The sequence below is a fragment of the Harpia harpyja genome, chromosome 13, assembly GCF_026419915.1.
Source record: "Harpia harpyja isolate bHarHar1 chromosome 13, bHarHar1 primary haplotype, whole genome shotgun sequence".
NCBI classification, from domain to species: Eukaryota; Metazoa; Chordata; class Aves; order Accipitriformes; family Accipitridae; genus Harpia; species Harpia harpyja.
This window is the reverse complement of record NC_068952.1, coordinates 1,075,639-1,096,960: the sequence shown is the minus strand read 5'-3', so window position 1 is coordinate 1,096,960 and position 21,322 is coordinate 1,075,639. Positions and strand designations below refer to the sequence as shown.

The 21,322-nt window shown below is 51.4% G+C and overlaps 1 protein-coding gene and 1 long non-coding RNA gene across 2 annotated transcripts; both read right to left on the bottom strand.

Moving 5' to 3' along the window:
• Nucleotides 1-6,953: 6,953 nt before the first annotated feature.
• Nucleotides 6,954-8,072, bottom strand: LOC128150158 (uncharacterized). The gene is made up of 4 exons (XR_008237959.1): nt 8,011-8,072; nt 7,663-7,754; nt 7,416-7,576; nt 6,954-7,048 (listed from the first exon to the last, which is right to left on the bottom strand). It is a non-coding gene; the product is annotated as an uncharacterized LOC128150158 (long non-coding RNA).
• A 10-nt stretch (nt 8,073-8,082) lies between these two features.
• LOC128150420 (T-cell activation Rho GTPase-activating protein-like) lies at nt 8,083-21,153 on the bottom strand (the record flags this gene model as incomplete). Its single annotated transcript, XM_052806588.1, has 15 exons — nt 21,086-21,153; nt 20,472-20,613; nt 18,212-18,339; nt 11,809-11,928; nt 11,450-11,614; nt 11,157-11,198; nt 10,901-10,985; nt 10,743-10,796; nt 10,366-10,435; nt 9,769-9,956; nt 9,398-9,559; nt 9,204-9,313; nt 8,648-8,843; nt 8,303-8,420; nt 8,083-8,153 (listed from the first exon to the last, which is right to left on the bottom strand). Coding segments are annotated over exons 1-15 (1,719 nt in total), but the record flags the coding sequence as incomplete, so codon positions are not given.
• Nucleotides 21,154-21,322: the final 169 nt, after the last annotated feature.

Genomic DNA, 21,322 nt, shown 5'->3' with positions numbered 1-21,322 from the left:
TAGGACCATAGAATAACTCAGGTTCACAGGGACTTCTGAAGGTCTCCACTCTGGCCTCCAGCTCGATGCCCCGTGCTTCTGCCCCCAGACAGCTTGGTGGCCTCCACTGGACTCACTCCAGTTTGTTCCTCCGTCTCTTGTACTGGGGAGCCCCAGATTGGGAGGGATCTCACCAGTCCCAAGTAGAGGGGACTATAATCACTGTAATCACTCTAATCACTCCCCTCACCCTGCTGGCTGCACACTTTGCTGATACAGCCAGATGACCTTCTGTGTTGCAGGAGCACCTGCGGACTCCTGGTTACCTCCCTCACACACTTCACAAGACTGGGTCGTTTTGTCCCAGAGGTGGGACATCACATTTGCTTTCACTGACCTTCACACTGTTCATATCAATCCATTTCTCCAGCCTGTCTAGGTCCCTTTGAAAGGCAGCTCTGCCCTCCAGCATACTGCCTGCTTCCCCAACCTCTTATCTTCCACAAACCTGCTGCGTGCCCCACAGAAACTATATTTTCCCTGTGCGAATCGAAGCAAAAAGACAAAAAGCATGTTGGCTTGACCACCATTTTTGCAGGTGCTCTTCTGGAAGAAGTTGCAACTCTTCTCTTTGAATTTCCCCCAAACCAAAGGACAATATGAGCACCCAGGGGACTGTGATTGACTCACATTTAGAACTGGGGCCACGTTTCTTCATTCTGTCCTAGAATTAGTTCATCCATTATATTTTAAGAACACCTACTATAATCCTGGCATATTCATTATTTTCTATTCATTTGAGACATACCCAAGAGGCGAGACAGATCACAATAAATAAATAAATGCTCAAATGAGCCAATACGCAGGCTAAGTAATATAGATTTTCTTTCAAAAACAGATTCATGAAGCAACAGCTTGTATTATTACTAAAGTGCTTTGGTTATGAGCAGCTTAACAGCCATGACAGAATAACAGCCTCATCAAGGCAGTGAGCCATCTTGGAGACCAGAAAGAACATAGGTACAACTGCTACACTGCTACATAAAGAAAGTAGCATGCATGCAAAAATAACTGTTGGACAGTCAGCAAGCAACTGGGGCTTGAAGAGACTCTCTTAGAGGTCTCTAAAGCATGGATATGGTCACACAGCATTGTGTTCAACCACCTCCTTGGGCCACAACAAGCGGGTTTGGGGGTGTCCCCAGCTGTGACTAGCAGAGGTGGACTAGTCAAACAAGAATATCTCACATGAGAGGTTAAAATAAAATGATCTGTAGAAAAATCACCCCCATTCCCATTCTAGGTAGGGCAGAGCCTTCCTTTTCCTCTTGGCCTCCATCCAACAGCTTTCTGTGTTGCAGCAAGGTCTGTACAGTCCCTTGGGGTTGGTAGAAAATTCTCCTCTTGTCTCCCACGGTGAAGGTCTGGCTCTGCACTTCACTCTCTCCTTTTTTTAGCTTCATCCTCGTTTGGGTTGGCTGCAGGTTGCGGGCTGTTCCCCAACTGTGCAATGCTCGGTTGCTCTCAAGGAAGGTGCAAATTCCTTGATCCGTGGCCCAGTAAAAAGGGCATTTCCCTCCTGCTCCCATGCCCTTTTGAGGAACAGTGAATTTCATCAGCTACAGCTGCTAACCCGCCAATCTGGGTGTGATGAGAAGCATCCTAGAACCAGTGTCCTGTCACCTGTGTCACCCATAGCCAAACCCCACGGCATGTCTCTGGGACTCCATCCTCTGGGTGACAGATACAATCCCTGTTTAGATTAGGGACGGGAGCAAAACTTTTATTCCAGTGCTTGGTGGTCCATCCCTGAGAAAAAAGTGAGTATGAACTGCTGCACCATTCTCTTTCCTCAGGATCTTCTGACATGCGTGGTTAAGGAAAAAGTCTACCAGCATCACTATGGGAACGATGATCCCAGGAATTTTCTGTCACTACTGTTGATTTCTACTCCCCTGTGAAACACTGAGAAGACAGAAGGGGTTAACCTGTTGGATTTCAGTCAGAAGGCTGGGAATCCCAAGTCCCAGTTCCCTGTGCCCCTGAGGAGTGGTCCCATGGATGATGGGCTCCAGGAGCTCCAAGAAACTCCCGTGCCACAGGTATGCAAGGAACAAATGGCAGTAGCCAACGGCAACCCACAAAACTGAACCATGAAATAAGTAAGCCAAACATCTCATGAAGGCTGAACACTTGCTTGCATGCAAGAGGAAAAGACCTTTTAAGACGACACCTAACAGTGGCACTTCTGGAAACAGCCGGTTAAGTAGAAGCTGCAGAAAAAGTCATATCTGACAGTAATTAGGTGACCTGAGCCTTGAGAACAATGATTGGCATTGAATCTGGTAGCAGGCTGGAGTACTGCAAATTCTTGTTATGACAGCTTCCCTCATCATATCAAAGCTGTGGAGACCTTCTCTAACCAAGAAAGGAGACAGACATGAAAATGCAGGCAGTCCTTGGTTCAGCAAATTGCTCAATAAAGTTTTACATGTTCTGGTAGAGCGATGCACATGTACAACTTGTTGCAAGGCTCTTTTCTGTTCTGGAGGGTCAGCAAACACCTCGATAAACCGCTGTCTATTACGTTATATGGACCTTTAGAGCATTGCTCCCACCCTAAATGCTATACACAAATAGATCTGTTTCTCTCATTTCTCCATATTTTTGTAGGATTCTGGAAAGAAACTGAAATTAGTCTACCCATTATGACCTTGTCCTCACCTTCCTTTATTATTTCATTTGATTAATTAGTTTACTTGACCATTTCTGGACCCTTGCCTGTGAACTTGTAGCAGTAACTTTTGAGCAGCCAGTGACTTGTTGAATCATCAAATAAAAAAGGCCCAGGCAACATCACTTTTCCTGCTGCCCTCCAAGAAAGGGACCTGCTGGCATACTCTTGGCACACAGCAGCAATTAGAGCTGGTCGCATTGTCTAATCATTTTATGTTTGCTTAGAACATTTTCCATCAGAAAATGTCATTTAATCAAAAGGCTGCAGGAAGATGTTGGTTTCAAGGACATTTTATTATTGAGAAAATAAGAAGCGAAACACTTTCACAATGGCAGAATATTTCACACTGACCTTTTTGAGATGTAACACAGACTATTTTCCTTTGGAATTATTTGTCTCTAAAATATTTGATGCTGATCAAACTGCAGTCCAGCTGGCAAGAGCACATCTTGAATTTTTCTTTTAATTGAGACTTTGCTTGACAGATCCAAACTGAAATTGTTAAAAACATTTTGTTTACTTTTTTTTTGAGGGAACTGCCAAAATGCAATATTTTGCTCTGTTTCGAGCTAGAAACAGATGTTCAGATTGCAATATTACCTATCACATAGGAATGGGAATCCCATTCCCAGATTTTTATGCTTTGTTGGTCTGTAGAGAAATTCTCTCTGGCCCCACGAAGAGCAGCGGTCCTAAGCCCTCTGCATTGAGTAATCTATCCTTGGAAGCACATACTCCTCTTTTTCTGCAGTGAAGATAATGATGGTGGAGCTGAAGGGTTAGACGCTCTAGCAGACTGATGCACAGATGCCCTCCTGATATAGTCAGGCAGAAAAAGGACAGGTAAAACATGTTGAACCATGTTTTGGTTGCACCAAGAAGAAAGCAGAGCACGTCCCGAGTCACCTATGTCAGATCCCGGCTGTGCTGCGTGCCCCTGTTCGGCAGGGATGTGGAGCTGGGTTTCTGCTATGGCCAGCCGCAAAGGCAGACCTGCCTGCTTTTACTCTCCTTGTGCCACCGTGGTGCAGACCGCGGGATGGTCCCTTAACACCTCGCGTTGTACGTTAAACTGTGGAAGGGAAACAAAGGCAGCACAGCTGGCAGTGCGACCCAGCCACATGGCCCAGGCTCAGCCTGCGCCCCTTGGAGAGACAGGTAGGCACTCAGGAGGGAAAGAAAGAGCAACGGGCTGAGATTCTCGGTCAGTGGAAGATGTAAAGGGGGATTCGGGCTACTTCCAACCCAAAACACATCTTGAGGTAGCATCAGCTGACCCCGTTCAGCAGCAGTGTGAGGGAAGCGCTGAGAAGGCTCCCCGCGCCAGGATCTGGCCTCTGCTACCTATGTCTCCAGGAGTATTTACTTCTGCCTGGGAAAGACTCCCCAGTGCGTGCAATGGCAGAGCCTCTTTTCTTGCTATCATATACCTTCCACAAATTTCCCCTACCCTAAAGACTCCCCAGGTTTGAAGGGGAGGACCTAGCCCTGCCAGCAGGAGCCTGAGAGTGATCTGTGTGGGGAAAAGGCTCTAAGCTGAATCCTTTGGTTATGTCCTCCTCATCTACTCTTCTCCTTCCCCGGTCTACCCTCACAGAGGCTGCTCCCACACATCTGCAGTGAAAACAGAAGCTCAGAGAAACAAAACCTCAGTGCTGGTCGATGGGGCTCATGCTGGACAGAGCTGGGACCTCATGGCACCGAGGACACAGAGGAGCAGCTCCACACTGGTGCTCTCAGAAGAGAAGGTGCAGGCAGCAAGACATACACTCCCTCTGTGCAGCCCACGCTGCTGGGGAACCACCCCTGGTTCCCATCCAGTCCTGACATCAATCTTTTTCTGCAGGTTAGACACAATGCCTTCAGCTGATCTGGCTCTGCAAGGTCAACAGGCAGCAGCTTTTTTGCTGCCTTCAGGGTCTCCCCAGGCCCTGAACTTTAAACACTTGCAACTATTTGCTAAGCTCTCCTGTTGCTCAGGAGCTAGTTCAGCATCCTTAGAGCTGAGATGAAGATCACGCCTGTATCTCTGGGGCCTGTACTGCAGCAGAACGTGGAACTCCTGTTGGATTCACTCGGGGAAAGGGATTCCGGACAACCAGCTTCAGCCCAGGAGGGCTAGTCTCTGCTGACTCCTGCAGTAGTTAATAGAGAGAAATCAGTGCCCCCTGAGGGCAATTCAAAGCAAGAGATTAATGCTCTGAATTACATGTTGGAGGGCTGTGATTCTCTGCTGGCTCAAGAGGAAGCCTTGTGAGACATAATCTAGTGTGCTCAAGTTGGGCTCTGTGTGTCTGCAGCACCATCGAGATACTTACTCTCATTTCCTATGAATGACCTGTGCTGTAGTCCTACCTGAGTCCCACGCCCAGGTGCGTTTTCAGACTGCTCTTGCCACCACATATGCCTGGCTCTTCCTATTCCAGCCATTTCTGCAGCTCAAAATTGCCTCTGCGGCACTGCAGTTACATGGAGATCAGTGGGAGCAACTGGTTAGGAACCCATTCCCAAATTCCCATACCAAGGTGCTGCTGGCACGCTGAGAAAGGTACTGAAATGCCATCATCACTTGTCGTCATCAAGGGATTGTCAGCTGGGAGGCAGCTTCGGAAGGTCCCTTTGGCTGAAGGTACTCTGTGCTGCTGTACTGGCCCTTCATTTACTTCAGCGCCAAAGCATAGGAAGAGGCATGAGCATTTGGGAGGGACTCAGGGCACGGTGTGACAGGTCAAAGTGAAGTATCTTCCAAGAACTGAGCAGCAGGGTGATGACTATTGCCTAGAGGATCTTTTAAGATTGCATTTTTTTGTTTTCCTTGGCAGGGGAGTTCTCTTGAAAATCAATTTCCTGTTATTTTCACTTCTTCCCTTATCCATCAGCACATTAGCTTTTCTTCATTCTTCCTTGGCTTTCCTCACCACACACACCGTTGGCCAGCTTATTCATCTGGAATCTGCCATTTGCTAACTGATCTGATTAGAGTTAATTACTAATTATTTGTATTACTACAACCCTGATGTTATACGCACCATGGGAATATAATTTAATTACAGCATAATATCAATCAGATGCATAAATTAAAATGTTCACATTTTAATATGAGCCCATTTTCTATTTTCAGTTGTATGAGCTGCCAAGCTTGGAGGAGAAAAAAGCTGTTGCTCCAGGCTGTTGTGCAGTGAGAGATGGGCAGTTCTCCCAAATCAGGTGGAGGAATGGGGGTCACAGTTCCCAGCTGTGGTTACCTTTAAGAAGAATTCTTTCTAAAAGGATTTTTAACAAGAAAAGCTGTGATTTTACACCATCTAAGTTCTACAGCGTCTAGCAGCAAATAGTTTAACTACACAGTCTATGAACAACCACCTCTTTGTGTTCACTCTGACCTAGACAACAGGAGGGTCTTTTGCTGGAAGCAGAAATGCAAGCCAGTCCCTTTATGGCCTCTCCTTGCCATTCATCATTCTTCATATCCCTGGCATGTCTTCACTCAGCCATTTTTTTCCCAGCTCGCAGATCTAGGCCAGTTAGCTTATTCTTTGTGCACAAGCTGGTCTGTAACTTCATCTCCCTTTCTGAACCATTTCCAGAGAGGGGAGCAGCACTGCAGGCACTATGTAGGATGGTGGACACACCATCAACACATACATTACACAAAAGACAACGAGCCTGAAGGAACCTGACTTTTCCCTGGTGCTTTTAAGCAGACACATTTCAGTGGGGAGAAGAGAAATCCTAGGGGTGTGTGTGTGGGGGTGTCTTATTTCTATACATATATATATAAACCTGCTGGGAGGCAATGAAGATGAGAGAGCCAGGCTCTTCCCAAAAGTGCCCACTTAGAGCACCAGAGACAAATTAAAACACGTAATACTCCAGCTGCACATGAGAAAACAACTTTTTCCTGTCCGGGTGGTCAAACACTGGCACAGGTTGCCCAGGGAGTTTGTGGAGTCTCCGTCCTTGGTGATATTCAAAACCCAAGGGCACATTGTCCTGAGCAACCTGCTCTAGTTGACCCTGCTTGAGCAGGCGGGTTGGACCAGAGGACCTGGTCCCTTCCAACCTCCACCCTCCTGTGCACCTCTGTGCTTTGGTTTCACTCCTAAAGCACCTGAACTCAGCCCTGATGCCCGCCGGCAAGGATGCTGGGGCAAGGCACGATCCCAGACTCCTCCCCGAGGGTTCATCACCAAACAACAGCTCCCCGCTCCAGAATATCGTATGGCAGACACGCTCAGAAGAGAGAAAAGAACATTTTATTGCAAACAACAACTGCGGCGGGGGGCGAGCCCAGGAGTCACAGGGGTTCAACCAGTAACAGGGAAACGGCACCTACAACGACAGAGAACACTGATAAACCCACAAAGGCAGGATTAGGCATGACTCGGTTCCCCTTTCTTTGGGGAACACCGTTGATGAGGAATTGTTCATATAGCCCAGAAGAGAGAGCTGTCGCTGGCATCGACTAGGGGACGGCTCTGGCGCCTTATCCCCACGGGTAATGCCCTTAGAGACCTGCGGGCGTGCAGAGATGCACAGGGCCCCCGTGCCACGCAGCAGGGCTCGATGGGGAGCCCCTGGGGAGCGGCCACGGAGTTATTTCCAAGCCCTGCGCAGCACCGTCCCTTGCCAGCGGGTTAGACTGACTTGGAGCAGCGCTGAGAGTTGGGAAAGATGGGCAGCAGAGCCTGGTACACACCTGGGCTTCTTGACCTGCTGGACCTTCCCGCTTCTTTTATGTCCCCATCTCTTTCTGTCTTCCTTCTTTTCTTTTCTCGTTGGCATTCCTTCTCCTCTGCCCAGACCTCTTTTCTCTTTCTTTTTTTTGAGTTTTCCTTTTCCTGGGGGGAGCCTGCAAACCTTTCCATCCCACAGGAGGATTAGGTAGGTAAAGCCAGGATCAACTAGAATCAGTTTTTGATTTAACCAAAGCTGACTCGTTTTACCTTCTTTCCTCTGAAAGGCTCTTTAGTTCTTCTGCGCATCCCAGGGAGTCTACTGTGGTCCCTGGGGTGGTTGAGGCCAAAGCAACGGGTGCCTACAACAGAAATGTCAGAGTCAGCAGGTGGCAAGGGACACCCTGGAGTAGCAGGTGACTGTTTGGCAAAATGCTGCCTTAGCCCTACAGAGAAGATCCCTTTGGCTGGTTTGCATTAGCCCTTTCTTCCAAGGGCCTCACTTCGGAACACAGGGTTCACACGGGTGTGTGATACTCAGTTCGTTTCTGGCAGCTCAACAAACACGGGGATAACGTGTCTCGGGTAGGAGGGTAGCTCCTGATGGAGCTGCCATACCTCTGCTGTTTCAGACTCCACCACCGTGTCTCCCCCAGCTTCTTTGAAGACATCCAGAGAGGTGGATGTGTGCACCAAGGCTTCTGCCTGCTGGTCCTGGTCTGCTCTGCCTGGAGGGCTGCTCTGCTCTTCCAAATGCAGGTCTAGAAAGGAAAACCATGTGCAGCAGTGACGCCTTGGAAGCAAAGCACACCGAAAGCAAAAACCACCCAAAGCCCTACACCAGTTGTCTTGTTGAGGTTTCTGGTATCCCAAGCCCCAGCCTGTGACAGCCCTCAGTTCCTCCTCATACCTGTGGCTCTGTCCGTGGGTGCTGGCGACTCCCCGGCTGACGGACAGGAGCGGCCATCCATCTCCTCCCCAAAGATATCACCGCAGCGTTCAATCATAAACAACACCAGCACGTTCACCTGCATATATCAAACCCTTGGTCTCAACCCAGGTGCCTGGAAATGTATCGTGCAGCCTTTCCCACTGCTGACCCTCGCCTCTGCGCAGACGGCTGTTGCTGTGGGGCTGCTCTCGCAGGCAGCCGCCCCACCGGCATTTGTTGGGGAGAGGAGGCAGCCAGGGACCTCTGAGCAGCCAAGTTCTGATGGGCCGGCAAGGCTGCCGCGGGCTGCTGAATCCAGCGTACCTTCTCAGTCACCTCCAGCATGGCCTGGAGGGGCAGCAGGTCCTCGTTGGGTGGGCTCAGGAGGTTTGGCCCAAGGCAGATGGCCAGGTTGCTGGCGCTCATTCTGCTGCTGGAGGCGTTGTGGCTGATGTGCCGCAGGAGGGCCAGCAGCCGCTTGAGGAGGAGGAGGTTGGCTGCAGGCAACTTCTCGGCCACCCTGAGGGAACAGGAACTCAACGTTAACGGAGCAGATGTTGCCCGCAGCCGTCCCCGAAGCTTGCCCAAGGCAGGTGGGAGACAGCGGCTGGGTTGCGCAGCTTTCCAGGTGCTCTCGGCCAGCGGTCAGTGCTCCTGCGCCTCAGGAAGCAAGCATGGCATTCCTTCCTAGCTCCTGATTGCACCCAAGCCCAGGCAAGGGCAGGCTCCCTGTCCATGCCCTCTCCCCCGAAATCTAAGCCCACCCCAGCAAAAGCAAGCTGTCAGAAGACACAGCTTTTTAAGGAGACCGTCCCTTTTCAGGCAAGTCCCAGGCCTCTACCAGTCCCTCCTCAACAGGCAGGCTGCTGCCCACGCTTACGCTTTCAGCTCTTCAGTCTTCTCCTCCTTGCCGCTCTTCTGCATGGCGGCCATCCAGTCCTCGTAGAGGTCTGTCACGAGGAGCTTTGCGGGGATGCTTCGGAGAAAGTCCTGCAATGCCAGGGGCTCCAGGTGAGCCTCTGAGCATTCCAGGGCAGGCAGGAGCTCTCCCACCTGCAGGTCAGAAGCGCTCACCTTCAAGATGACGGCCAGCAGCAGCGCAGGCTGGCTGCCCAGGTCGACGTCGGCGCCGCGGTCCAGGGCCTCTCGCAGCTCCCGAAATTCTGTCCCGCTGGCAGCTCTTCGGAATATCCCTTCTGTTGACGGTCCTTCCCGGTGCAGGGCAGCCAGCAGCTCCTGCAGGAGGACAGTTGCTTGGCTGAGAAGTTGCCTTGCAACAGCAGTGCCTTGCAAAAGCACCGCCCCAGATCCTGCTCCTTGCCCCCCAAAGCATCGTCTGGGGGTGAAGAGCCCAATCCCCTATCCCCAGAGCTCCTGGGGACAGCACAGTCCCCTCTGGAGCAGCCGGAGGGAGGGCTGGGGACCCCCTGCCCAGGCTGGCTTACCTGGATGGGCCGGGGCAGGGAGCCGTCCTCCCCGCAGAGGGCTGCCAGGGGCTGTCCAAAAAGCGCCCTGCTGCAGCCGGAGCCCGCCTGCCCTGGCGCCTGGGCAGCGGCCGGGGTCCTCCGATGAGCAAAGGGCCAGGGCAGCCCCATCCTCCTCCTCCTCCTCCTGCTGCTGCTGTTCCCTCCTTCTGAAAACGGAGCAAGATCCCATCAATGGAGACTGCCAGGCCACTGCTCGCAGAGCCTGCCCTGCCCTGCCCTGCCTGCAGCACGGTGCTGAGCAGTGAGGACGGGCAGGGAGCCAGCAGCTGGAACCGCGGCTCCAGCTCAGCGGCTCCATCTCGGAGGCTCCTGAGAGCCGGCGTGCCACCGGGACAGCCTGTCCCAGCCTTCACCCTGCCCTCCTCCAAGCCGTGGGCAGCAGCAGAGGCTCCGTGTCCCCGCAGAACCACGTCCAGCGGCCGCTGCCCAGCGGGTGCCCTTGCTTCTCCAGGTGACATCCTCCCTTGGGGTGCCGCACCTGCATGGCGACACTCAAGGGACAAGTGAGCACAGCTCAACCGTTTGCAGGAGGTTGCCTTTCTTTCCAGAACTCACCTGGTGAGCGGCAAAGTCCATCTGCATTGTTCCCAGATGGGGCTGTCGGTGGCTCTTGCTTGGGATGATCCTGCAAGAAGCAGGCTGCGCTTAGAGAGCATCCCCGCAGCAGAAAGGGCCACCGGCGAGCTGCCGCCCGGCACCAGCAGCCTGAGCGCGGCAGAGCTGGGACCCTCTGCCCTCCGGGGCTCTCTGCCCCACACGGCAGGTTTCCCCCCAGTGCCGCCAGCGAGGATGTGCCGGCATTCCTGGTGGCTCCCCAACCCTCTCCGCTCCCCGAGTGGCTCCACGGGACCCTCCCTCCCTCCCGCACATCCTCACCCCACGGGCCGCACATGCCGGCACAGCCAGAGGCGGTGAAAGGCAGCCGTGCTCACCTCTGCCTGGCTCTGGATCAGCCTCTCCAGGCTCCTGGCGCTGAATGTCCTCCCCTGGGCAAGAGAGAAGGAGCGGAGGAAGGTGAGTGGCGATGCCTCTGCTGCTCGGCTGGAGGACCAGGGCTCGGGGACAGAGCCCAGACCGGGGAGACGCTCACGGCATGGTGGCGGCTCAGCTTCTTCTCCAGGGGTTTGACAGAGGGGAGACGGGTCACCCGGGCTTGCTTTGCTCCTCCTGGTGTCCTGTGCACGGGGAAGGGACGGGGAGAGAGCTGGGTGAGCCCCAAGCTGCCCCTTCTCTCCTGTCAGGCAGCTCTGCCCGAGAGCTGCCAGCAGCCGTGGGGGCACCTCTCCCCAGCTGGGGAGCTGTGTCCCCCCGTCCGGCTGCGCCCACAGCATCTCCCTTTGGCTTACCCCAGCAGCGTGCCCACCCACAGCTCCTTCAGCGCCCGGGAGCTGCAGAAAGAGAGAAGAACCAGCGTCAGGGCGTGCTGCTTCAAAGCCCGTGGGCAGAGGCGTGTGCCTGCGCAGCCCTGCCCCGTGGGGAAGGACACAGATGCAGGACGAAGAAGCCCCGTGGGGCAGGACAGGGACGCTGCCCAAGCCCTGGCTCCCCGTGTCCTGCCAGAGCAGGACTTTTGCCCTTCTCTTCTGGGCATGGTTGGGATCTCTCCTGCCCGGCCACGGGACGTGGCACCACGACTCACCCGAAGGCGACAACGCAGGAGCCGGTGGGCCAGGCGAGGATGAGGATGTCCTCATCGCCGCTTTCCTCCTCCTCTTTTTTCTCCCCCGCTGCCTCCTGTCCGCCGCTCAGCACCCACAGCTGGTCCAGGGCCAGGCGGAGCTGTGGGCGCAGCGTGGTGCCGCGTCTGCAGAGAGCAGGGAGGAGAGGCAGGCGTGGGGGTGATCTGGGGGTGTCCTCCTGGGGGTCCCCCCGGGCAGAGCCCTGTCCCCCACCTGCCCTTGGGACGGACATCCATGGGCGCAGCCAGCACCAAGGTGCCGGTGCCAAGGTGCCAGGGCCAGGGATGGGGGAAAGGCAGCTGGGCTCTGAGGGTCTTACTGCAACTTGGCGATCACCAGTTCCTCCTGGAGGAGGAGAAGGCGTCTCTCGCTCCTCTTGCGGCCCCGGGTCAGCCGCACGTCCGCGCTCAGCACCGGCTCGGCGTCGCTGAGAGCCTCCCTGCAGAGCAGAGCGCGGCGGGCATGAGAAAGGCCGCCGCCGCCGCGGGTCCCGGCCGTGCCCCCGAGGCACAGGGAGAGCCCACCTGGAGCCGCAGCAGCAGTTGGCCTGGCCCATCCTGCCCGGGAGAGGAGGACCCTCGCCGTGGACCGAGGTGGCGGGCCAGTCGGCGACAGCGGGGATGGGGAGCGAGGCGCCGGTGCCGGCTCGGTGCTGCTCGGCCAGATGCTGCCTCCTCCCAGCGCTCCTGCGTGCCAGCAGGGCTCCGTGCTGCTGTCTCTGGTGGCCGTGGGCTCCAACTGACCAACATTCCGAGCCCAACGGAAAGTGGGCGGGGCACTGGGGGGAGAGTTCTCTCCAGTATGGCCGGCTCTGCCTGGCACTGGGGAGCCCAGGGCTGGATGGACACAGCAGAGGGGAAGGACCATCTCCCTCCACCTCTTGCCAATGCTTTGCCTACTGCAGCCCAGGAGGCAGTGAGCCGCCTTTGCCCCAAGGGCACTTTTCTGGCTCTAAATCGGTCAACTTGGCGTCCACCATCACCCCAGGTGTCTGCACAGCTGCTTTCCAGCTGGGCGTCCCCCAGCATTAACTGGCGCAAGGGCTTCTTCGTCCCCAGGTCTCCAGGACAATAGGCACAATACTTGGTTTCAACTCTGAACCTGTAATTTTGTGGCTGTTCTGGAATGCCTTACAGTGAAAGAAGATTTTTAAATTCAAACTGGCTTCCAACTCCCCTAGAAATGATTTTTGGTTTATTTTGACGCCATCAAACCTAGCATGGTTTTGGATGCCTTGATTAATTTTCCTTTAAAGTAGAAAAAAAAAAATCACAAGTTCACAAAAGCCTTTGGTGTCACTAAAAATATATCCTCTTCAACACTGGCAACAAGAAAGAAAAGTTTGTCCCATTTTACTGGTTTTGTCAGCCCTTGAAGAGCTGGGCACTGCATGGTTTCCTCTCTGGTTTGTGCCAGTAGGGAACCAGAAGAGCAGGCAGCAAAGCCAAGAGACCGCTAAGGGACCTGACTGGGATGAGAGGAGGAACCTGCAGTCAAATTCACAATTGGGCATGGACTTTCTAAATGTGAGCCCAGGAGGGAAACCAGAGCACTGGCCTTTCTCTTCTAGCTGTCAACTTTGAGGAGCCTTTATGTCTGTCTGCAAGGGATACCACACACTTTTTCCTGACGTGGTGTCGTGGTTTAATCCTAGCCAGCAACTAGGCACCACGCAGCTGCTCGCTCACTCCTCCCCATCCCAGTGGGATGGGGAGAAGAATTGAGAAAAAGCACACCCAACAGAGCCAAGGGTGGCCCATCAACAGCCCCAGACACAGCGAAGGGATGAACTGGGACCAGGGTCCCTCCAGGGAGCCCTGTCTGGAGCAGGAGATGGGGTAGGAGACGAGGCTATCATGTACGTAGGAGGCGTCCCTCCAGGACGTAGGGACAGGACTGGAGGCAGACACATCTCCGGCACAGCTCAGGCAGGGACCAGGGACCCAGACCTGAGTTTAAATGGGCTCCTGGCTCATGGGCAGGGTGCATGCGTGGAGGTCCCTGCTCGGCACCATTAAGGCCTATTAGTGCCCTCGGGGCTCTGACGGTAGGAAAACAACTATTTCTGCAAACAGAGGCTCAAAACTGCAGTTATACAGGGATGAAAGCAAACGCTGCAGCACTGGTAGAGTGACACGTGTCAGACATGCCTCCAGAGACAGGAATTTCCAAACCTGTAACGCTCCTTGACTTGAGTTCCTAAAACAGAGCCATGAGAAAGGAGGGGTGCAGCAGCATCCCTGCAGAGGTAGGCAAAAGCTGTCAGACAGGCAGGGTAGGCAGGAGCGATGCCAGCGGATCCAGGGATATGCTTCTGATTACAGGTTGCCCAGCAGAAGTGGCCCAAATTTGCCTAAAGTCCTGAGCCAGCTGGTTTCTGCGAGAGCCCTTGGACCTTCTGGGCATTGGTCCTTTAAAACAAGAAAGAGTAGCAATTGCCACCGGTGCTGAGAGTCGAGGCTGCTTGCCTGTCTGCTGTAGTTTGCAAAAGAACTGTGGGAGGCAGGTAATACCCATGAGTCTAAATTTGGGCCAGGACTAGGTTGCAGGAGTTACTGCCACTTCCCAGCCTTGCACAGGTACCTGGCAGAAGGCTGCCTGTCCATTCAGTGACACTTGGGACAGATACGGGTCCTGGGTGCCGAGGCAGAGGCGAGACAAGTGTACTGAGATGTCGCTCGTGGCAAAACCTGATGCAGAAACTCAGAGCGATTGTTCCCAAGCTCTCTTGGCTCACAGCTTGCTCCTGCTAGTCCTGGGAAAAGCCAAATATGCATCCAGCAGCTTGTCTGTCTCACCCCTATCATCACTCTACCAGAAGTTGCCGTGTGACCTTCTACCATGCAATGCAAGCGGTGCTGTGACCACGTACGACCTTTGAAACACGTAACACCAGCCAGCCCCCAATTCCTGCATACACCTTCCAACCAAAACCGGGCAGGGGCAGCAGTCTTCCCCCAGAGTTCCTCAGTAATTCGCTAGCAAGCTATTTTGGTGCTCCTTCAGAACTTACCTTTTTGCAAAAGTTTTTGATGACCGAATTCCAGGCAGGCACTGTTCTTTATAAACACCAAATCTCTCATGGTAATTGCTTCTTCTCCAGGAGGCCAGCAGACCTGAGATCCACCAAGATTTAGGCATTCTTTCCCATCCCAGCTCAGGTCCAGCACCGCAGCAAAGGCTGGTGGCTATAAGAGACTTCCCAGCTGCGTGGACAGCCTGGAAGAGGTGCTTTGGCTCGGTGGAACCAAAGATGCTGACCACACGATGGTGTGGGTGGGAGTCTCTTGCACGCTGGTTTGCAGGTAGTCTGTGACACCTCCTGGGGCAAGGCTGCTCTTCTCAGGTTTGCATTTAAACCCATGCATGGGACAAGCTGGCTGAAAAGCCATCATCCACGGGTGAATGGGACAGTTCAGTGGCTTCCCCTCCTAACCACGCTTTTTGGACCCAAACTCACAAGTCAGAGCAACAGCTACAGCAGGTTCCCAGCTTCTCCTGGGAATGGGGCAGCCTTTGCAATACTCGGACCCCATCTGCACCCAGTCTGCTGAGAAATGTGGGAACTCATCCCTTCCAGAGGACTTCCATCGATGGTTTGCTTAGGGAGTTATCAAATCTACTTAACCATATGAATACCAATTTACCTTTATTGTATATTGCACTGTTCATGTCTATTGATGAAAGTGGCTGTGGAACAATACCAGGTAATGAATATATGGAACAGAGCAGTAGATATATCTGGAGTGTATAACTAGATTCTGCTTTGACTGTTCAATTTTTCTGCACAAGCGTGGGAGTGCAGCATGCATTCACCATGTACAATAGAACTAATACCAAGAACTGCCTGTTTGCAACCTTTGTTACCTCTGGAGAATTTAAAAATTGAGTGAAGGGAAACGTACATTTGTTTGTAGAGTGTCAGCTGAGTCCTTATGAATTTCAAAAGCTCAAACACAGGCAGGACCTGAAGTATCAGCGTCTCCTGCCTCCAGAATTCAGTTTTTTCTTTATTTCTCTGTGGCTGTTGATTTCCTCCACTGTTGCTGACACAGGTTGCATCAGCAAGAAAGCTTTGAATGCCCCAGCATGGAGCTTGGCTAGCCAAACACTCAAACCATGATACCTGTAGGATACAAGTGCCTGGCAAGAAATAGTTTGCTCCATGCAAGTGTGCATCAACCATGATACCTTGTTTTCTTTGGTTTTCAGAGGGGGTTTTCTCAATAACAAGTTTTTTGTCCTTTGGATAAAAATAATTGCATAAAATCATGTTCCTCTGTTATGAAAACAGAGTATTTCTTGAGCCGCTTCCACTTAGCTGGAAAGCCATTTGCCACTGAGCAGTATTTAGATGCTCATCTGTCCTACTCAGCCAGGGACCTCATGGCCTGGGTTCTTCCTGCTATTCTTGGATTACATGAGCCACTCGAGCAAAGCAGTACAGAAAAAGATCCATTTGCTGCCACGTCTCGTCGACCCCAGGAAGGAGGACAAACAGGCTCCACTTGCTCTGCCTTCCCTCCTCTGAGGCAGAGGTGGGGAGAAACATATTTGGGGAGGAGGACAAAGCAATATTTCCCACCCCCAGCCTGAGGAAGGGATGAAGAGGAGGCTTTGTGGGCCGTGCTCACAGGAGGATAAGGAGAAAAAAGGAGAGGGGATGAGCAGGACCACGGGCACAGCCTGCATTCTGTCCTTGGGACAAGCACCTCAGTCCCTTTAAAGATTCCAGATAGCCTCAGCGGGGCTTGTATCAGTTTCACACTCCCACCACCAACCTGAAGTACTAGGGGCTCTTTGCAGTTGTCTCGATTTGGATGAGGCACTAACACACGTCAGGCAGTGCTGAGCACGGCCAAAGGAAGCTCAGACCTGCTGCTAAAAACCCTGCGTAGCCATCACCGCGCTCTGGTTCCTGCTCTCTTCCCTGCCTTTTGTCTCTCGCCTTCGCACTGCCAACCCCAAACCCACAGGATGGGTGCTCTGCTGCGTACCCACCTGTGAGCAACACACGCCAGTCTAATAGAAATAAAAAACATCACTTTGCGTATGGGTTTGGATCTGGTCACTTAAGAACCCAAGGTATCATTATTTAGAGAAAACAAACAAAAAAGAAGCTTAAAGACAGCCAGGTAATAGTGGGGCTCTAGGAATTTTGAGTAAACCATCTAGTATCAGACACAGGGAGAGCAGTCTTACTCTCCAGCCATCAGCTCTGTGGTGAAAACTGCAGGGAGCTTCTGAGCATCCTTATATCCTGAATGCTACAAATTCCAAAGGTAAAACAGCCCACACTTGGAGAGGACTTTGAAATGCTCATTTTTATTTCCATGTACTCGTGCTAACCGTTTTTGCTCTTTAAGATAATGGCTATTCATCCCAACACTATTTTGTAAAAAGCCAGTCATAGGAGGCAATCTTCTTATCTCCTAGGATACATAGGTTTTGTCTGAATATGATAAGGCTACAGAGAAATTAGTTTATTCTCTTGAAAAAGTCTCTCTTTCTGTGTATATATGTATGTGTGTATATATATATGTATGTATGTATTTTTAGCTAATGAAACAAAAAGTACAAAGTTAGTTTAAAAATTCAGCTAACAGCATTATATGGTTTTATGCAGAGACAGAGCTTTTCAGCTCCTGCTAATTAGCATATCTCTGACTCTGATGGGGCAGTTTAAACTGGCTGAAAACCTAGCCCAAAAAGTGGCATTTAATTTTCTAACTTAATTTCAAACTACAAATGGAAGTCTCTTGTTAGGTTATTTAATTTTATTCTAAAATGCTAAAGGACTGTTAGGGAGTCATGTTTTCCAAAATATGGGGCTGCAAAAGTTCCTGAGACAAGGAGGTTTGGTTTTATCTTGATGCCTTCACGCTTTGCTTCTTAAAGGAAAAAAAAAAACAAAAAGACACAGGGAACTGAAGTTATTGACGATAAAGCTTGAAGTGAAGATGAACAAACAGCAAATGCCAAACAAAATAAGCAGAGCATGGCAAAGGAACTGTCAAAGTTGCCTTCTACGGATCCTTTAAAAAAATAAAAAAAGAGAAGTTTTTGCATCCTTACCTGTTTCTTCTCTGTCATCTACATGGTGTTCCATTGTGCCCAAAAGCTATACTTCTCAAAAGCCTGCCAAAATAAAATGTTTCCCTAGCTCCCACCAAGCTTTCTCCAACTTTGGAGATGCCAAGTAATCCTGTTCTCAGTCTTAGATACGTCTTCAAAGTTTAGATACTTGAAATCATACAGTTCACCACGATTTTGTTGGAAAACTTCAAACTGCATGAAAATCTGCAAAACCTTCTGGTACAACTGAGAGCAGAAGAGGGGAGCATGGACAGAACCGCCCACCAAGACCTGAGCGCTTGGTGCTGTGTATGGGTTTAGTAGGGACCGTATCTTCCTCTAAATATACAGGAAAAGCAAAATAGTGATGGATCCAAGGATTTAATACCTTAGCATAGTAGGTAGGGCTTGAAGGCACGAGTCACAGATACACTTTTCAGAAATATGAAGTTTGAAACTGAAGTCTCCTTCCCAACAGGAGGCTGATTCAAACAGCACCCAACGATACCTCCGTCTCCGTTCCTGCGGCGAAGAGCAACCAGCTCTCTGATTGCTGTGGGGACTTAACAGGTGCAGCACCCTTCGCCGCAGTATTTTTAGCACTTCCTAAGCACGTTAGCATCAAAAGAAGTCCGTCAAGAGCCTACCTGGATGAGGTGTCCAGCTGGGCTGCAAACCTTCTGGCAGGCACTTCCAGAAGTGTGTAGTAGCCTCCTTCGGCACTTAGACACCTTGAGGCTCTAGTCCTCAGTCTCAGGAGCCTGGAAAACAGAGACTCCAAAGTCACTCAGACTCTGCTGTAAAACATCACCCTAAAGTTTCCCTCCTCTGCTTTACTACTCATATGCAACACATAAACAAACATGCTGTGAAAACTTCCAGTCAAACCAATTCCATTATAAAAACCAGTAAAGTATATTGTGAACACACTCCTATTCCCCCACCTTTCTTTGACGCTGATGAGAGGTCACAGAGGTCTGGCTGTGCAAAGTCAGTCGAGGAGTTGCTCCACTACCCAGTTTCTCAGTATCGCTGCCAAGAAAACAAGCAGAACTGCGGTTGTTTTGGTTAAACCATGCCTTTCTGATGCCAAGAGACGCTGCAAATTAGCTAAGCCTCATTCAGAGGAAATTTATATCAATTTTCCATCTCCCGTGAGATCTGTCTGAGCAGTTCCAGCTACATGAAAAGGATGTTTGGCTGATAAATATTGTGAGACGAGGGCCAAATGGAGCTGGCTGAGGCACCAGGTGAGGTGGTGGGAATATCTTCGATAACGCAGGCTAGCTGGAGTCCTGCCAGGCTTTCACCCTGGTTGTAACGGCTGCCATATGCGAACGCGGCGAGGAGCAGACCCTGTGTCAGAGTCGCTAAAGCAGATAAAGCACTTAAGAAAGAAGACATTAGCTACCGCGCATCGGCAGCAGCGTAAAAAGCTGTGGCAGATGTGTGGGGGGGAAGAGGGACGTTCCCAAGCAAGGACAGTCTCCAGGTTTGCTCGCACGTGGTGGTAGATACAGTATGAATACTACAGACATCTAGGTATCTATATAGATGTGGATATTAACACAAAATACAGCTTGGCTGCTGCAGGCGTCCCCCCCACTGCCTGAGGGTTAAGGAGAAAAGCTGCATCTCCTGTGGTGGTGACACCCAGCTCTGATGTACTTGGCCACCAAGGCTGGCTGAAGACAGGCACGAAGCATTTAACAACAGAGACGACTAGTGATTTGGAGAGAGCTGTAAATAAAAGGTCAGTCAAGGAATTTTAATTCACCTGCAGCTCCGTTTCCTAAATTAGTCTTGGGAAAGGTGGCTCAAGTTGCAGTTATTGTACCCAAAAGATGAACAAACAGGACGTCAGATGTTGAAGGCAGGTTGTTTCGAAGGTGTTACCCACGAACATCAGTCTTTAACCCCTCCCTCTGGCTCCGCTCTTCCCACAGGACAGATTTCTGCTGGATGAGGGATTACAAGCCCTCCACGAGGCCAGGGAAGAAACCTGGATGTAGATGGGTACCTGACAGGGTTAACTGGCTGGAGCCACTGCTGACCTGCAATTCTCAGTAATATTCACAAACACTGGATATGGAATTTTGGCATCCCACTGGCAGTGGGAAAGGGTTATAACATACAAGACCATTCCAGTAAATACGATGGGCAAAACCTGACCTCCTTTTGGAGAAAAAAACCCACAGAGTATAAAGTTCTTCTACGGGAGACAGCCACCCCTGGTCAGTCTCCTGAGTGTATTTCCCCCATAGTATTTTTTCCTCTCCCCTGCTTGAAAGATGAACATACCTACCTGCCCTGCAGCCATTACATCTGGTCACAGGAGACTGCAGTCAGCGACAATAAGGAGGGTGAGAAGAGCTCCACTAAAGCAGCTGTGCCTAGCATCAGTATCTGAGCTGCTGCATTCAAGCACATCAGCCTCCTTCACCTTTTTAAACGCTGCCAGTACAGTGAGGAAGGCAACCTCTCTGCTCAGCCCCGGGAGGTGTTATCCCAACGCTGGCTTTTCATGTGGCTTGGGGAGTAATCCAAAAGGAGAACATCACAAGTGGACAAAATAGCACATTGGAATAGGTCAGGTTAACAAGGGATTTCCAGGGAAAGCTGGGAAAAAAGACATGGTCACAGGTGAACTTAAAGAAGTCTAGACAGTAACAGAGGGGTATGTAGACTCACCAAGCCTCCCTATACTGCTTATCAAAGCTGTCTTGCATCAGACAGGTGGGCAGTCTGCAGTAATCGAGGTATTACTTTTGAACACGCTGTGATCTTCCCTGTGCTGTCTTATCGTCCAGCAGGCAGGCAGGGAAGCAGATTACCTGCGAGGCATTACAAGAGGTAATCTTTATTGACAGCTCTTAGAAGAAGGTCTCCTTAAGGCTGGCTTCCCACTGTCACTGCTAATGTGTTGGGCTTGGCTTTATTCTGAGCAGGTAACAAAGGTAAAGATGGCATGAAGCTGTATTTAATGCCTCGGGTCCCATCAAAGTGAGCACCTTCATCTGGGTTCTTCTGGTTCACCCACTCCAGGAGCCTAAGGACAGCTATAAACTTAAGACTAGTCACATGAGTTGTCTATACCGCAGTAACCACCCATCATCGACATCCTAGCCCAAAGCCCCTGGGCACTCGGCGCTATAAAAACACATCCCTGAATTTGCACTTCCCACAGAACAACTGGTTTCAGTTCGGTCCCTTTCCATTTTTGGTGAGCATGAAACAGGTCAGATCATGACTCCCCTGTCTGGCTAAGCCAGCCTCCTGATGTGTCTGTTTGTCTTTCTGAGTGTCAGTTTGTAGGTTACATGACAAAATCTTGCCTCCAGCTCACAGGGGAAGAGTGGCTGGTAAGGAACACCAAATGACACCCTGCTCCAGTTCCTCCCAGGGCTGTCGCAAGAGAGTCATCAAGCCATCAGCCCCATGGGCCAGGGGACATCCATCTCTGGGAGTCGTAAGGGGGGGACAGGACTCGTTAGGGGATGCAGAGAAAGAGCATTACCTACTCTGCCACCTGGCTGCTAATGCCTTGGTGGGAGGTCTCCTGTGGGTCCTTAATATCGGGATGGCCCATTCTTGCACCTGGAGGATGCTGTCCTTCAAGACCTGTCACCTTTCCTAAGCTCCTCTGCCCTTCAAACCGTCTCCCATGGGATCCCTTGCTCCCCTGCTCCGAGGCACAGCTGGGAGTCTGGTTTCTGAGAAATTACTTCTGTCTTTCCAGAGCAGCACAGCAGCAGCCT